The sequence below is a fragment of the Myxine glutinosa genome, chromosome 6, assembly GCF_964187855.1.
Source record: "Myxine glutinosa chromosome 6, kmMyxGlut1.1, whole genome shotgun sequence".
NCBI classification, from domain to species: domain Eukaryota; kingdom Metazoa; phylum Chordata; class Myxini; order Myxiniformes; family Myxinidae; genus Myxine; species Myxine glutinosa.
Genome location: NC_136266.1, coordinates 177318090 through 177332658, shown reverse-complemented (window position 1 = coordinate 177332658; position 14569 = coordinate 177318090). Strand labels below are relative to the sequence as shown.

General features: G+C 44.6%; 1 protein-coding gene across 2 annotated transcripts in view; it reads right to left on the bottom strand.

Moving 5' to 3' along the window:
• LOC137428979 (zona pellucida-binding protein 2) overlaps nucleotides 1-14569 on the bottom strand; it is a 34253-nt gene that overhangs the window by 3129 nt on the left and 16555 nt on the right. For both annotated transcript variants that reach the window (XM_078780891.1, XM_068118916.2), the window contains exons 4-6: nucleotides 13802-13942; nucleotides 2805-3020; nucleotides 389-477 (exon numbers count right to left, since the gene is read on the bottom strand). In XM_078780891.1, the coding sequence (XP_078637017.1) occupies nucleotides 389-477; nucleotides 2805-3020; nucleotides 13802-13942 (446 nt within the window). The remainder of the gene's footprint in view (nucleotides 1-388; nucleotides 478-2804; nucleotides 3021-13801; nucleotides 13943-14569) is intronic.

Below are 14569 nucleotides of genomic sequence, written 5' to 3'. Positions count from 1 at the left end.
AAAGTTACTCTACCAGTTTACAGCAGGCTGAAGGCCTAGCATTTTGGTATGCACCACCATATGCTGTTTTAACAGCTAAAGACAAACGTCACAAAGTACCAGCGTAAACATGGCAACGCAACAGGTATTTTGCTAGATAAGGTAATACGCTACTGTGTTCATTCAGTCCGAAATGCTAGGCCTTAATTATGCCGCTCTAAACTGTCAGGAGAACATTTCCATGAAAAGTAAAATAAGAATATTGGTGTACTTTTGCAGTATTCACAATCCTGAGATGTTGGTAAATTTTCAAACCAAAGGTAAACAAAAAACAGTGAAATTTCTCTCCATTTTGGCAGTCGTTTTATCCAAATGTTTAATCCAAAAAGATACAAACAGGTAAAATAACCTTTTCCACTCTGCTGTTGGAGGCATCAGTGCAATCCCGGATGTGTGTTTGCTTGCAGGCGTCTCCCCAGCTCCTCCCGAATGCATCCACTGCACACAAAACATGAACGGATACACCAATGAATCCAAAACACTACCCTGAGTACGGTTCAGAATTATGAAGGGAGTCAAAAAGTTTTTCTCTTTTGAAAGAACATCTGAGCCAAAAACGAGACATTTATTCCAATGGCCAGATGTAAACATGAAGATGTGTATGTTTATGGCACTGAAATGCTTTCATGTAGACACCAGAAGTGTTTCAGTTTTGACACAAAGTGGTGTCTGACACCACCTGGACTATCAGAAATGAGTGCAATTAGACTTGGACAACATTGTAAGGTAATTTTAAGGTTTTGGAAATTCTGCCTCAATCCTATTACAATATTGTTATGAATTTGGGTAGAGGAATATCTAGAGCCACGTAGATCTGAATAGGTATCATGCTTCGTCTGTTGGGATAGCGAATCTACCTGTAATAAGTTCTGTGTGTTAGGCAGTTTGTCGGGGTAAGTGTATACCTGTGAACATACAAGAATGTTCGTGTGTTAAGTAGTTGTAGGGATTAAGTTGAGACCTGTGCGTTAGACCTGGTGATCAAACCTGTGTCCCTTATGGCAACGCATACTCATATAGACACTTGGATAGGTCCTTAGTGCACACATTAAATAATTCCCCTCCCTTACAACAACGACTTTGGAAGACAAGCAGGAAGCGGCTGCGTATAACACCGGCGTGGGAGACAGACATCGTGTGAGACAAGCTATAACCACGCCCAGGGAACGTGTGATTGGTTGGTGCGGAAGGCGCGAACCTTCAGCCAATCAGCGCGGAAGGCGCCAAACCACGACTTAGAAGGAGGTTGTTCATTGGAGGGAGGAGCGCCGGTGGCGGGAGAAGGTTCGAGAGACCAAGAAGATACGAGGCTCTGGTTGGGGCAGAGAAAGAATTGACGTCACACGCCAGGTGACAAAAAGGACTCGCTCGACGACATTTTCTCTCTCTCTCTCTTGGCGCTGCACCCTTCGTGCTTCGTGTTGGAGATCGACCCTTTGTGCTTGCGCTACTCTGCGCTGGACTCTTGGCTGGTTTCTTCCTTGGTTTTCCTTCGCGCACGCTTCCCCGGGGTGTTCTTGGGGCTCGGTGCTTTCGGTGCTCGGAGCTTGGAGCGACGCTCGGTGCTGTGAGCGAACGGGACCTCGTGTGCGACCGACGAGGAGCTTGGAGCGGGGCATGCCGCTGAGCGGGCCGCTCAGGGACTGGCGGAGCACGTGAGCGAGGCGGACTGAGGGGGCCGCGTTGGACGACGGACGCACCACTACAGACAGATAAGCACGCACCACATCTCACAGAACACCACACGACGATTTCTTTATTTCATTCATTCCTTTGTCTCGTTTCTGAAGTGAGGTGTGGGGACGTCCCGATTTAGGACATTTATTTATCATCGCGTTTCCCTGTCCCGATCTATATTTCGAATAAACCCTTGTATTATTTTCCATTCCTTTTTAAACCCGTTCTCGTTTGAGTTAATCACTTTCCAGGTTGAAGACACTGGCGCACGCGAGCCGGGAGGTAAGCGCTTCCGCTTCTTCCTCTTCCCTCCTGCGTAGCATAGTCAAATCCGTATTTGATCGTCGCCTCAAGTAAAGCCGTTCGGTCCTCCGCGGTCCTACAGTATTAACCGAGGGATTCGCGCGACAATATCCTCAAAATTGGACAGTGGTACACAGTCTGCAAATGAAAGTTGTCGATTAAAATATTGATGGAGCGAACATTATTGTTACGTGACAATTTTTTTTTTTTTTTTTTTTTTTTTTTAAACACACAATTCATAACTTTTAAACATTTGCCTTGCTACTTCCACCGACAAAGGTAGACCGAGGCGATGTTTTCACCCCTGTTTGTGAGCAGGATATCTCAAAACGTTGTGGATGGATTTGGGCGAAACTTGATGGAGTGGTTGTGTGTGTGACAAGGACGAATTAATTCGATTTTGGTGAAGATCTGAATATGGATTCGGATACGAGTTTTTTTTTTTTTTTTTTTTTTTTTACGATTCTTCGCCATTGAGAGATCGGGTGAAAAGTGGTATATAACATGATATTTAAAAAAGTTATGGACGAGTTATGAATAAACTTGGTGGGATGAGTTGGTTAGGTGACAAGAACAAGCCGATTAGATTTTGGTTCAGGTCCGAATCCACATCCGGCCTATCAGTGGATACAAAACAAACTGTTCACCAGGCGGAGGTATGCTCTCTACCAAGTGCCGTTCTAGTTTAAGAAGTGCTATCACTCAATGATTCATCACCATTTAATAAAACGAATTAAAGAGTGGAAGATGAAAAAACAAAACTCTGAGTAATCAAGGCAGCATACATTGGAAAATGATGTGCATTGAGGCCGACGAAACTCCAGAAACCTTGTCGAGTTTGCAATTCATTTTTGGGTGGACTACTTGACATCTCAGCATCTGTAGCATGATGTTCAGCACCTCCTGCATCTTGTCTACAACAAGGTACATGTCTATGTTGGAGCAGGTGTCGATCTGGTACGTCACGGCCATATTGAAACTCACTTCTGGATCAGTAAACACTGCAATGGGGCAAATAACAATAACACTTAGTGAATTCTTAAAGCAAGAACTAAATGCACACTCTTGAGTACGTAAACACGGTTTGAAGACGGCAGTGATTGTGAGAGGGGCTGGAGAGGGGTGATTGAATGAAGTTTAATGAGCAGCAGAGTAGAGAGTAATGAGAAAATTGTAAATAATCAGTGAAAGAATTGGAATAAGCACATAATGCAAGCTTTGGTGAATTTTCCCTTATTTTGCAGGTGCCATCATGCCTAGACAAGAACTTGCTATAAATGTCTGAAATCACAAAAAAAGAAGACGATTCAGAATCACATTTGAACCTTGAATGGTGCAATGGTACAAAAATGTACCCTGTTGAATTCCCAGTAGTTGAAAAGAAGAGCATTTCTGAAAATGGCCACCAGAGTAACACAGTAAACAGATTTGACATAAAAACTCTTACATGATATTGTCGTGTGACTACCCTGTGGTGAACACCGCAGGGCGACACAGATGACCAAACAAGCTTTACTCCAGGGCATTCAATCCAAAAATTACAGTATTCTTTGCACACGAGAGAAAGGAGGATGACGAACTTACCTGGACGGCTTCCACCCGACGTCTTCACACCTGGATAAATTAACTCAACGACACAGAATTAAAATGTACAAAAATACCGGCTTTATTGAAGAAATGCCGGTAACCAAATGATGCACGATAAAAGAAAGTCCTAACTGGAGCGCCCCCAGACAGACTCAAATACAAATAAAGAGAAATGTAAAATAACGAAAATAAATGTGTTATTTATTGTGTGCACTTAGGTCCAAGTTGCTCTTGAACCTCGTCAGGAATCGTCAAAGATAGTCACAGGCCTCTACGTCCTTGCGCGCGAAACCGCAGGCTGCACTCCCCGTGAGCACAAACTAGGCCTCGCCGTCCGGTCCGCTCACTCCTGGCTCCGTGCGCGAAGCGAACAGGCCGCGTCCGCTCGGTCGCTCCAGCTGCACTTGTCCTCACGATCTCATTCACCAACACCAACACCAAAGCCAGAAGGTGCGAGCCAGCCACGAGAATACGAAGAAGAGCGATGTCGGGAAACGACCGTTCGTCGTCAAAAGCCAGGACTCAAGAGACAAAGAAAAAAGGGGAAATCAAGAGAGGCGAAGAAGAAGCCAAGAGTTCGCTATGGAATCCGAAGCAGAGAGCGTTTTGGCGACTGTTCACAAACAAAGCCAGGACTCAAGAGAGTGAGGGAAAGCCAAGAAGGAGGAACAGCCGAGAGGATTATAAAATGCCAACTGCCCGCGATTAAATCCAGAAGCAGAGAGAGACAAAATGTCTGCCCTCTCAATCCTTTGTACTCAAGGCTCTGACGTCATCCGTGCCTGCTCCACCAATCCAATAGTCCCATCTTAGCAGTCTTTGCGCCAATACATCCCAGACCAATCACTGCCATTCGGGGCGTGGCCTCATGGCTCTGCCTGTGCCTGTGTGCTCACCAAGTCGGTGTTATCAGCGGAAGTGCTCAATGTCCTACTTCCCATTGTTGTTTTAATTTAGGGTTATTAATGCGCGGTTTCTTGGCTAGGTGTGTGTGCTGCATGTGTCATAAGGAACAGAGGAAAAAATAACAGAGGCCATTACATAGAGAGTAGAGAGCGCATACCTCCACCAGGCTGAACAGTTTACCTTTTGTATCCACTGATAGGCCGGATCTGGATTCAGACCTGAACCAAAATCTAACCTGCTTGTTCTTGCCATCTTACCAACTCATCCACCAAGTTTAGTCACAACTCGTCCATCACTTTTTTAAACATCATGTTTTATATCGCTTTTCACCCGATCTCTCAATGGTGAAGAATCACTTGTGATCAAATAATCCTCGTATCCGAATCCATATTCAGATCTTCACCAAAATTGAATAATTTGTTCCTTGTCACACACCCAACCTCTCCACCAAGCTTCGTCAAAATCAGCCCACAACTTGAGATGTCCTGCTATATATCGTTTTTGGCCCCATCTCCCAATGGTGAAGAATCACTTTATAAATTCTAGTATTTGGATCTTCACCAAAATGTAACCAATCAGCCGGGCCTTGTCACACACCCAACCTGCCCACTAAGTTTCATCCAAATCCATCCATAACCTTTTGATATATCGTCTTTATATATCGTTTTTGGACCAATCACCCAATGGTGAAGAATCACTAAAAATTCTAGTATCCGAATCGGGATCTTCACCAAAACCTAATCATTTCTTCCTTATCACATGCCCAACCTGTCCACCAAATTGTCCGAATCCGTCCACAACTTCTTGAGATATCCTGCTCAGAGACAGGGGTGAGAACATATGTCCGTTCACCTTCGGTGGTGGAGGTAAAAAGGAAGAAGGGGAAATCGAATTAATTTACGTATTTAGAATATCTCAGTATAGGTGTTGTTTCTTTTTTGTGTGTACCTATACAGTATACAGTCTCACAAGGCTACGAGTTGCGCCATTGCCTGCAGTGTGCCTGTGCTGCTGATGCCCTCTGTAGGTTGTGGCAGGAATTTGGAATATGGCCAGGGTGCTCACCTCGTCTATGTGAAGGACACCGTGGGGGTCTGTGCTGCTGATGCCCCCTGTAGGTTGTGGCAGGAATTTGGAATATGGCCAGGGTGCTCGCCTTGTCTATGTGAAGGACACCGTGGTGGTCTGTGCTGCTGATGCCCCCTGTAGGTTTGGGCAGGAATTTGGAATATGGCCAGGGTGCTCGCCTCGTCTATGTGAAGGACACCGTGGGGGTCTGTGCTGCTGATGCCCTCTGTAGGTTGTGGCAGGAATTTGGAATATGGCCAGGGTGCTCACCTCGTCTATGTGAAGGCCACCGTGGGGGTCTGTGCTGCTGATGCCCCCTGTAGGTTGGGGCAGGAATTTGCAATATGGCCAGGGTGCTCACCTAGTCATTGTGAAGGACACTGTGGGGGTCTGTGCTGCTGATGCCCCCTGTAGTTGGGGCTGGAATTTGGAATATGGCCAGGGTGCTCGCCTAGTCATTGTGAAGGACACCGTGGGGCTCTGTGCTGCTGATGCCCCCTGTAGTTTGGGCAGGAATTTGGAATATGGCCAGGGTGCTCGCCTCGTCTTCGCGAAGAACACCATGGGGTTATTTAACGTCCAGCAACTGTCAGTGGACAGGATTGCAGTTCAACGTCTAGATGTGAGGTGAGTGTGCATACCTCTCGAGTCTGGACCATCCTGCAAGTGCCTACAGATTTGTATAGAAAATTCTGGGTGTCCTCTGTCAGCCTTTATACAATATATATATACTAGGGCATGCCCGTACTATATCTATATCTAAAATTATATCCCCCCCCCCCCCCTCTATTTACATGAAATGGTTTGGTCCAAAGCGAACGGTTTGCGAGTACGGTGACAATCCCCCTCCTCTATTTACATGAAATGGTTTGGTCCAAAGCGAACGGCTTGCGGAGTTTGGTAAAGAAATCGCCATAGCGTGCACAAACGCGCAGGAAAGCGAAAGAATCGCAAATTAGTTTTAATTAGTTTTAAAACATAGTTTAACGCCAACATAGTTTGCCAACGTGAAATAAATGAATACGCTCTCAAATGTGCCGTCCGAGGCAGAGTCTGTTCGGCACGTTCGGCACACGTGATAGCTCGCTGCTCTCTGATTGGTTGAATCGTTTTTTGGACATAGCTCGGTAACTACTTGTCCGATTAATATGAAACCTTGAAAAGGCACATCCTCGGGTCCCCAGCAATATACCTGGCAAGTTTAAAGTATATCGGACCCGTGGTTGTCGAGAAACAGCGGTCACAGACAAACATACATACATACATACATACATACATACATACACACAGAGATTACTGGAATTATAGATAGATATATATAACACAGTTTGTGTGTGTGTGTGTGTGTGTGTGTGTGTGTGTGTGTGTGTGTGTGTGTGTGTGTGTGTGTGTGTGTGTGTGTATTGTTACCGATAGACTCCTAAACGGAGAGGCTCACGTACTTGATATTTGGCACAAACATGGCCATTGAGCCTGGGAAGAACATGGCCGACCTAAAAATTTATTTCATAATATTGTTTTACCATATTTTTACCTCAGCGCATTTCAGCGAGGAATATTATGACCGGAATGGCAGAGCAGCGCGCTGATTCGCTCAGAGCGATCACGTGATGTTCCTTGCCGCCATTAACTCAGTTACGCGTTCGCACGTATTTCAGAGCGAAAAGCGAATGCGTTTTTTCACATTTCAGCGAGGAATATTGCCATTCACACCACATAGGTTTTTTTTTCTTTCATCTTTCGATCCATATTTTTTGCCATAACGTAGCGCATTATGGCTCTCTCGAGCTCGAGTTAGCCAATCACCTGGGCGCATGAGGCCACGTTGGCCACGCCCACGACACGACGCAGAGTTGCAATCGATCGCTCAGAGCGATCACGTGATGTTCCTGCCACGCGATTGCGTTTTTTCACATTTGAGCGAGGAACATTGCCATTCACACCACATAGGTTTATTTTTCTTTCATCTTTAGATCCATATTTTTTTCAGCAAGAAATATTATACACGGAATCTGAATTGGTGGCAGAGCAGCGCGCTGATTCGACAATTCGCGCGCCCTCCCCCCTCCCCCCTCCCCCCTCCCTCAGCCCCTCCCCTCCCACCCCTCTCCTCTCCTCTCCTCTCCTCCCCTCTCCTCTCCTCTCCTCTCCTCTCCTCTCCCCCTTATACACGGAATGCCGGGTACTTGCCCCCCCCTCTTCTCCCCTCTCCACCCCTCCCCCCATCTTCCCCCCTCCCCTCCCCCCCCCCACGTTTATACACGGAATGCCGGGTACTTTCCCCCCCCCTCACGTCCCCTCCCCCCCTTCCCCCCCCTCCTCTTCCCCCTCCCCTCCCCTCCCCTCCCCCGCCCGGCAATGCCGGGTACTTCTGCTAGTCTATAATATTTGTTCTTTTTTATTTTTTCTTCCATCATCATTTTACAATCAATAATATTTGTCCTTTTTTATTTTTAATTCCATCAACCATTTTACAATCTTTATAATAATAGCGTAAGGACAAGACTTTGTTATCCCTTTTACGCCGCATCCAGTGACCCGATGCCCATGGCACTAATGGATTTATGATCTACGAACCGCGCTCTTTGTTTATCACGTACAGCCATACTCGAAAAATCTGAATTAGCCGACGTTGGAGCCCAAAAGCATCCGATTAACTGCCGATACGACACCATATTACGACGCCATCGTATTGGCGTCTGCTGGGCGAAGGCGAAGCAAGCCGTCCGCTGATTGGACAATCCAGAGCATGCATTTGTGCCGGTGTCGGCGATCGTTGTTCATATACGCACTCTACATTCTCATCTTTCTTCCTCACTCTTACTCCGACAAGCAAATCCCCTATGCCCTCCATAATGGTACACTCTATCCATACACCACATCCTCCCTTCCGTGGATGTTCGACGGGTTTCGGCTAGTCTATATAATAATAGCGTAAGGACTCGACTTTGTTATCCCTTTTACACCGCACCCAGTGACACGATGCCCACGGCACTAATGGATTTACGATCTACGAACTGCATTTTTTGTTTATCATGTGCAGCCATACTCGAAAAATCTGAATTAGCCGACGTTGGGGCCCAAAAGCATCCGATTAACTGCCGATATGACGCCATCTTACGACGCCATCGTATTGGCGTCTGCTGGGCGAAGGCGAAGCCAGCCGTCCGCTGATTGAACAGGCGAAGGCAAGCCGTCCAATGAGTGGACAATCCAGAGCATGCATTTGTGCCGGTGTCGGCGATCGTTGTTCATATATGCACTCTTCATTCTCATCTTTCTTCCTAACTCTTACTCGGACAAGAAAATCCCCGATGCCATCCATAATGGTACACTCTATCCATACACCACATCCTCCCTTCCGTGGATGTTCCACGGGTTTCGGCTAGTCAATACTATTTGTCCTTTTTTATTTTGAATTCCATCAACCATTTTACAATCAATAATATTTGTCCTTTTATATTTTTTATTACATCAACCATTTTACAATCAATAATATTTGTCCTTTTATATTTTTAATTCCATCAACCATTTTACAATCAATAATATTTGTCCTTTTTTATTTTTTATTCCATCAACCATTTTACAATCAATAATATCTGTCTTTTTATATTTTTTTATTCCATCAACCATTTTACAATCAATAATATTTGTCCTTTTTTATTTTTTATTCCCTCAACCTTTTTACAATCAATATTTGTCCTTTTTTATTTTTAATTCCATCAACCTTTTTACAATCTATATAATAACAGCGTAAGGACTCGACTTTATCCCTTTTACGCCACACCCAGTGACCCGATGTCCACGGCACTAATGGATTTACGATATACGAACCGCGCTCTTTGTTTATCACGTACAGCCATACTCGAAAAATCTGAATTAGCCGACGTTGGGGCCCAAAAGCATCCGATTAACTGCCGATACGACGCCATCTTACGACGCCATCGTATTGGCGTCTGCTGGGCGAAGGCGAAGCAAGCCGTCCGCTGATTGGACAGGCAAAGGTGAAAGCAAGCCGTCCACTGAGTGGACAATCTAAAGCATGCATTTGTGCCGGTGTCGGCGATCGTTGTTCATATACGCACTCTTCATTCTCATCTTTCTTCCTCACTCTTACTCGGACAAGCAAATCCCCGATGCCATCCATAATGGTACACTCTATCCATACACCACATCCTCCCTTCCGTGGATGCTCCACGGGTTTCGGCTAGTCAATAATATTTGTCCTTTTTTATTTTGAATTCCATCAACCTTTTTACAATAAATAATATTTGTCCTTTTTAAATTTTAATTCCATCAACCTTTTCACAATCGATAATATTTGTCCTTTTTTATTTTGAATTCCATCAACCTTTTTACAATAAATAACATTTGTCCTTTTTAAATTTTAATTCCATCAACCTTTTCACAAACAATAATATTTGTCCTTTTTATGCCTCCGCCCCCCGAAGGTGGCCGGAGGCATTATTTTTCGGGTTGTCCGTCCGTACGAGCTAAACCTCATATTTCTCAGCAACCACAAGGCTGATTGAGACGGAACTTTCAGGGTAGGAGTGACACCTTTGCAGAATGTTTTTTATGATAATTGCGACGTCATAGGTCACGTGGTATGGCAGCCATCTGGGATTAAATGCAAATAATTAAAATATATATTTCTCGGAAACCGCTGAATGGAAGAATTTGAAGCTTGGCACATTGTCAAGTACTCCCAATGGGGAACAAAAGCATCATAATGATGACAACATAGGTGAAGTGGTATACCAACCAAAAATGTTTTAATCGAATTCCTTATCCTAAAAATCTGAAATTGCATGCACATGATCTGTGACCCATTTGTATTGAAATATTAAATTTATGACATCATAGGTCACATGGTTTGGCAGCCACATTGGATTTAACCTAAAACCTAAAAAAACATCCTCTCCAAAACCACCAAATCGATCGACTCAAAATTTTACATGTGTCATTGACTAGGCATGGTGATTAAAAGTTGATCACAAAAATATCATTGGTCACATGGTGTGGCAGCCATTGCATTGAAGGAAAATATTAAATAATTATATCTCTTAAACCGCTTACCCTATCAATGCTAAATTATACAAATATCTAACACCATTGTTGCATATCGTTTTAAAATCTGGATATCTGGAGATCTGGAAATCTGGAGAAAGCATTCGATAGGGTTCCACGTGAAGTATTGACATGGGCATTGAGGAAGTTAGGAGTGGAGGAATGGTTGATCAGAGTAGTGATGGCAACGTACAAAACAGCGCGCACAGCTGTAAGGACGAAGGACGAGAACAGTGGAGAGTTTGAGGTGAATGTGGGAGTGCATCAGGGGTCGGTACTAAGTCAGCTACTATTTGTAGCTGTGATGGAGGTGCTGGCTCAGAACGTAAAGGAGGGTTTACCGTGGGAGTTGTTGTATGCAGATGATTTGGTGTTGATTGCGAAAGTATGGATGGACTGAAGGAAAAGATGAACAAGTGGAAGGAATGTATGGAGACAAACGGTCTGAAGGTGAATATCGGAAAGACGAAGGTGATGGCAAGTGGTGGAGCATGTGGTGAGGTGGAAAGAACTGGGAAGTGGCCATGTGCTATGTGCAGGAAGGGTGTCGGAGTGAACTCCATTCAATGTACAATGTGCGCTGAGTGGGTTCATCAAAAATGCAGTGGTCTGAGAGGGTCATTAACCAGTGTGGCAGCTACATTCAAATGTAAGGTGTGCACAGAGGGAGCTGCAGATGGAGGAAATGTTGAGTTGGATCTTGGAGACAGCGTGAAGCTGGAAGGTGTGAAAACATTTTGCTACCTCGGAGACATGCTGAATGGAGAAGGTGGATCAGACTCGGCAACAGTTGCTGGAGTGAGATGTGCATGGAAGAAGTTTTGGGAACTGAGTGGCGTGCTGATGAGGATAGGAGTGTCGTTGAAGCTGAAGGGAAAGGTGTATGCTGCATGTGTGAGAAGTGTTATGATTTATGGGAGCGAGACATGGGTAGTGAACGTAGAGCAGCAACGAAGGCTGGAAAGGGTGGAAATGCGAATGGTTCGGTGGATGTGCGGAGTATCGTTGAGAGAGAGGAAGACAAATGATGATTTGCGAAAGATGATGGGAATAGAGCCTGTGATTGATGCTGTGAAGAGGAACAGGTTGAGATGGTTTGGTCATGTGTTGAGGAAGGATGAAAGTGACTGGTTGAGAAGAGTGATGGAAATGAATGTAGAAGGAAGTAGAGGACGGGGAAGACCGAGAAAGACTTGGCTAAAGATGGTGGAAGAAGAAAAGCGGGCAAGGGGGTTAACAAGGAGAGATGCAGAAAATAGGGCAAAATGGAGAAGATTGTCATGGGGACCGCAAGGCTGACCCCTGCTCTAGCAGGGAAAATGGCCTTAAAATGCATGTTGTTGTGTTTAAAAATTATGTCGACGGTCACGTGGTTCGGCAGCCATCTTGGATAGAAAAAAAGAACCTTATTTGATCAACATGAAACTTCACAAATGTGATCCCTGACACATACATATGCAGAGTGTACATTTTTAAAGGTCATACGTCATGTGGTATGGCAGTCATATTAGCTTGAAAGCCAATATTTTTAAAAATCCCTTCTCTGAAACTGCCTCACCGATCGACGTGAAACCTGTCATGGCTGGTTAAAATGTGATAATTGAAAACAGCTGAACGGATTTAAATCAAACTTGGTTATTTTTAGGACAGTGAACTATGGCATATACCCATTGTGGGACTATGCGGAGACATATTGGCGATACAGTCTCGTTAAATTTTAATTCCCTATTGTATTGAATCTTGTATTGAATCTTGAAATCCCTCTTGCAATGGCCATTGCAAGTAAGGTTTGAACATGCACCGAGAGGCTTCAGGTGGGTGGATGGGGGGGGGGGGGGGGGGGGGGCGAGGCGGGGGGAAAGAAGGATGAGGCTGAGGAAGAGGAGGGGAAGGAGAATAATCATGAGTGGGAAGAATATTAGAGAAGGAACCCACAAACCACTGTACAATTTCCCTATACACTCAACAGAGTTTTGAAGTTTAAATACTTCGGCAATTGCAAAAAAAAAGTCTTAAACTTTTGATTTAAGAGTCTTTGCTTTGTTTTTAAGGTCCCCCAAAGGGGGTGCACCGTTCCCGGAGATACTGGAAAAATTTATGAAAAAATAAACCCAGCAAACCCAACGTCTCGAATCAATCAAAAACCAACAATCATAGGTTTAAACATCAATCATATAACATATTCAGCAAATCATGATAAAATAACATTTCTTTCTTAAATAAGGCAAGGACAAATTTCATCGGAAAAAGATGCATACCAAAACATGCCGACATCAAATGTACCAACAACTCATTCTCATTTTGGGGTATTTTTTTTTTTTTTTTTTTTTACTTAACTTAAATTTTTTTAACTTACTTCATACTTCCATGGGATAGGGTGTTACTCCACTGTACCTGCGATCTGTTTTTAAAATTCCTCGGTCATTTCAACCAGAAGCAAACAGCATACTATCGCTTGCCAAGCGAGTCGTTCATTATCACCCATTTCGTTGGAGTGCTTGCTGGGGTGCTTAAGTCACTTCACGAGGGCTCTTAATTAATCAGTCACAAGGCCATGGAGGTTTGGGTGTGCTACAACACCCTTTATGAATGTGATTAACCACCACATGGTGAATGCTATTCAGGCTGCTTTTGCAAGCCATGGCGTTACAGTAGACAGAGCTCCCTTTTTGATTTTACGTACCCATTTTTTATTGACTAACATTTTTGTGCGATATACTAACCCTCCACTCCCTCCCCTCCCTTCCACCGTCCTCTCTCCTCCCCCTCCCCTTATCCATCCCCTCCCCCCCCCCCCCCCCTCTCACACCCCTCACCCCACCTTCTTCATATTCCCATCAGGAAGCGACTCATTGTTACCAGGCAACGCTGGGTACTTTTTCTAGGGCATAAATACATCAGAATGACTTCACCGTAGACATACTATAATATGGAGGGAATGAGAAATGTTATGCACCCATTGGTAAACCAGACAAGGTGGTTTACACAAAAATAAAATGATAATAAAAAATCAGGTAAATCCACTGAAGTGATATTTGCTGCTTAATTGCGCATTTCTTCAGATGTAGATTTGTAAGGATCCATGCTTGTTATACATTGGTTACAGTTTCACACAATTAAATATAATTTATATTGTTAATTAGCGTCTTACCGAAAACTTCAAAGGTGTTGGCTGAAATGTCACGTTGCCCATTGTAATAATACTGGACGGTGCAGGTATAAAAACCCGACAGGTCAGGATAGGCGTTGGAGAAAACAAGGCTTTTATCGTCTTTGATACGTTTACTTCTACCTGGAAAAAAAAAAAAAAGAGACCGAGTTAATAGGTTAATGACAAGTTTATCTGCATTGTAAATCTGTCTGTTTTCTACTCATTAACAGCACTGCAGTGACTCCCAGAAGATACGCCAAACGTGAGTGGAATGTAACAATCCCAAAGTCCGTGCAAGAATCCCCAGGCTGGGCGAAGGTTGAAGTCATGCAGAACGGCAAGAACAACAGGTAGGTATCGGCGCGGCTACAGACGAGGAGTTACGAGGTGTGAGGTCTGGCGGATGGCGGCACGGTAACGATCCGCTAAAACGTGAGTGCAATCCATGCCCCACGTCCACCAACGATTAAGGTGATATGGAAACCAACGGCGATCCACACGATGAGGTCGATATGGGAATCCCAAAGACAAAACACGATGCACCAGGCGGACGGCCTCCTCGAGGAAAAATGGCGGGTCGGCCTGTAATGGAGGCGCTTGCTTTCCCGCCAATAGTTCACGCTTGGTACCAAAACCTGAGACGCAGGTTTAATTGCAATCGTAATATGGGACAATGTTGCGGGCAATCCCTTTCACGGGAAGCCTCAATTCATTCGCGACCAATATCGAGGAAGTCTGCTCACAACCTCGATTCGACTCACAGCCGTC